At 40.9% G+C, this 3,291-nt stretch overlaps 1 protein-coding gene across 4 annotated transcripts in view; it reads left to right on the top strand.

The window, feature by feature from the left end:
• PPP3CC (protein phosphatase 3, catalytic subunit, gamma isozyme) overlaps window positions 1–2,917 on the top strand; it is a 73,342-nt gene extending 70,425 nt beyond the window's left edge. For all 4 annotated transcript variants that reach the window (XM_014538307.1, XM_014538306.1, XM_014538305.1 and 1 more), the window contains one exon: window positions 189–2,917. In XM_014538307.1, coding sequence (XP_014393793.1) covers window positions 189–400 — 212 coding nt within the window. In that variant the 3' untranslated portion in view covers window positions 401–2,917. The remainder of the gene's footprint in view (window positions 1–188) is intronic.
• The last annotated feature ends 374 nt before the right edge of the window (window positions 2,918–3,291 follow it).

The raw sequence follows: 3,291 nt of genomic DNA, 5'->3' as shown, positions 1-3,291 counted from the left end.
TAAAAAAAAGAATTGGTAGCTTCAAGTCAAAGCTAATTCAAATCAAATATTGCCTGTTATCCTCACCAGCCATGTGCTCCCTGGCCACTCTTCTGTGTTTTTCTCTAGGAGGCTGCTGTGTGCTAAGAAACTTGAAGCTTGTCGCTTTGCTGTCTAATTGAGCTCCTCCCTTTCCTGTTTTTCTGTAGCCATTAGAGGGTTTTCGCGTCAGCACAGGATCCGGAGTTTTGAAGAAGCCCGAGGTCTGGACCTAATTAATGAGCGGATGCCACCCCGAAAAGATAGCCAAGGGAAGTTGGCAACTCCCGTACAATCTAATACTTCTCACAGGAACGAGAAGGGAAGAAAAGCCAGCCATGACTCAGAGCCCAGCGGTGGCACAGGTGGACCCAAAACTTAAGAGCAAATTGTATTTATTTATTTATTATTGGAAAACAAAACAAAGCAACTTAAACCTGGAGGTGCATTCATAACATACACTCTGCATTTATTCTGGAAGAAAGGTGATCATTTTATAAATTCTTCTAATTTATGTCTAACATAAATATAAGCAGCGTATCTGTTTTGTTTTCCCTTTTCTTCTTAATTTTTAGGAACTGATCTGCTTGACTGATACATATGTGAGGTTTTGTGCTATAAGAGGCACCTTCTCCTAATAAAAGGGCCTTGGAAACCTCCACCCTGGGTTTCTGACTTGAACCAGCCAGACTTTCTCTTGTTTTTAGAATGTAATGTCTTTCATTGCAGACTAATAACTTTTCAAACACAGAAAGGTTTTTTCCTTTCTACATGGTACCATTGAAGAAGATCTCTTAGATTTCAGTGGCTTAAACTTCTCTTCTTATGGAAAACTTGATTATAGTAGAATTTGTAAGTGAATAACCGAAACCCAGTGATTTTAAGAGCCAAAGGGAATGTTTTCCATAACCCACTTTCTTCTGGACTCTCAGTTCCTTTTACTATGTTCTGGTAAGGCAGAATAAAAGGTAATGAGGGATTTCTTAGAATTACTTAAAATTTGTTCATCTAGCTCTGGGCATGGCTGGTTTAAACTTCCCTTAAAACTTTGGAGGTTTCTTAAATGTTGCCAGATTCTTTGGCTTTCATTTTTGGACCCAGGTGATTTACTCTGTCTACAAAGGAAGCTACACGTCTAAATATTTTACAAATGCCCTCTGTACAACCTTCAGTATAAGCACTTATGCCCTGCTGTGTATTGCATCAGCTATTATAGCATCTATTCTCCCATTGTCCTTTTTTCTGTGTCAGCATTTTTTTAATCAACTGGGATAATGAAAACAGGCTAGGGTAGAATGATCCCTTATGAATCAGAGGTCTTGCTAAAGGGCATTGGACGAGTGAGGAATTTCATATATTCTACATCAATTACAGGGTGTTTATCTTTCAACACTCATCAGGTTGAACTGTCTGTCAGCATATTGTGGAATACGAAGACAAGTGTTCAGATATAATGTTTGAATAATCATCCCTTGATTTTTCAAGTCACAACCAACTGGGAAGAAAACCTCGGGGGTTCTTGGGCTCCCATTTTTGGTTTTACCTGGTGACAGGTGCTATGTCATAATACTCATTGGCCAGCTTTGCAGTAAGTGTGCATATCTGGGCAACACTACACCAAAGTGCATATTTATGGAATTCCTTCATGTCATTTGGGCTGTAGGAGTCCAGCACAAGAGCACGTATCTCAGACAGTAAGACCTTATGTTGGGAACTTCAAGGACAACAGAAACTTTATCCAAAAAATTATTTCATTAGAAATATCTCTGTTTTCTATATCTTTTGTTAACAGTTTCCAGTCTGTTTATGACAAAGATCAGAGCATTGAAGGGATTGTAATTTGATGACGTGAATTAGTCTGCTTAAACAGATAGGAAGGATCCCCAGCTGGTGTGGCTCAGTTGGTTAGAGCATCATCCTGTACACTGAAAGGTCACAAGTTGTTTCCTGTCATGACACATGTAGGTTTCAGGTTCTGTCCGTGGGGGGCGGGGCGGGGAGTGAGGGGGGGGGACCAATAGATGTTTCTCTTTCTCCCTCTTCCTCTCTCTCTAAAATCAGTAAAAAAGCATGTTCTCCGGTGAGGATTAAAACCATATTAAAAAAAGGTAAGAAGGATATTGAGGACAGAGATGAAAGATCTCGTGCTAGATTGCAGTAAAAACTGTGCAAGAAGGGAGAAAAAAATCTTTACTGATGGCCATTTCTTTACAATGGAATTCGTCACCTGGGTATCCTCAGCCTGCTTCTCTCCGTCCCAGGATAGAAAAGACCGCTGTTCTGGGAGTCTCACCTAAAGTGGAAGTCAGTCCACGTGACACGTTTGATAGATGGGGGTCCCTATCCCTTTCTCCTCTTCACTGAGGCGGTGGTTTTACATACACAACCCACAGGTAGAAACCACTCTTATGGGCTTCAGGCACAGGCAAGTAGTGGAATAGTTATACATCCATATAAGCAAGAAATAATATTGTGCTAGTAAAAAGGATGCTTATTTAGGACTGTCTTTATTATCCTCTCAAAAAGAAGCAGTGCGGTCAAGCAAGTGTCCTTGACAGGCATGGCCAAAGGATGTACCTCACAGGTGCCCTTTGAGCTGTTGAAGGATCCCCCACAGCAGAGAGGTGAGAAGTCGTCATTCAAGAAAATTGGAGTTTAAAATGCAGCAGCAACGGGTCTTGAAGGACGTTAGGTTTGAAAATCCTGTTGAATTCTAAAGGAAAAGGTATTTCTGATATTCTGTAGAAAGCTGGGGTGTGTGTTTCAAGAGTTTAAAAAGCTGTGTGTGAAGTGTATCTGTAAGGTACAGATAGCTTCTTAAAGTGACACTGTCACTCGGTGTACTTACATAGGCTGGCCCCTCTGACTGAAGACAGGTTAGAGGCATGAACCTTAAGAATATAAACTCTGGGTGGGGGTGAGGGGGGTCAATTGGTTAGAGCATCGTCCCAATAGGCCAGGGTTGTGGATTCGATCCCCAGAAAACTGTATAGCCCGGCCAGTGTGGCTCTTTGGATTGAGCCTTGTCCCATGCACCAAGAGGTCACCAGTTCCATTCCTGGTCAGGGCACATACAAGAATCAACCAATGAATGCATAAATGGGTGGAACAACAATTTGATGTTTCTGTCTTTCTCAAATCAATAAATAATTTTTTAAAAAAGGAATAAATTGTAATCACAGTACTTGTTCTTCGTTCCAGATTTCATTGGAGGGTATAACATATTTTTAAACATTTTAATCTAAACAGCAACTCCCAAGATGGCTGATTGGC

The sequence above is a fragment of the Myotis brandtii genome, unplaced genomic scaffold (genome assembly GCF_000412655.1).
Source record: "Myotis brandtii unplaced genomic scaffold, ASM41265v1 scaffold19, whole genome shotgun sequence".
Lineage (NCBI taxonomy): Eukaryota > Metazoa > Chordata > Mammalia > Chiroptera > Vespertilionidae > Myotis > Myotis brandtii.
The sequence above is the reverse complement of the archived record's forward strand: the minus strand, read 5'-3'. Positions and strand labels throughout refer to the sequence as shown.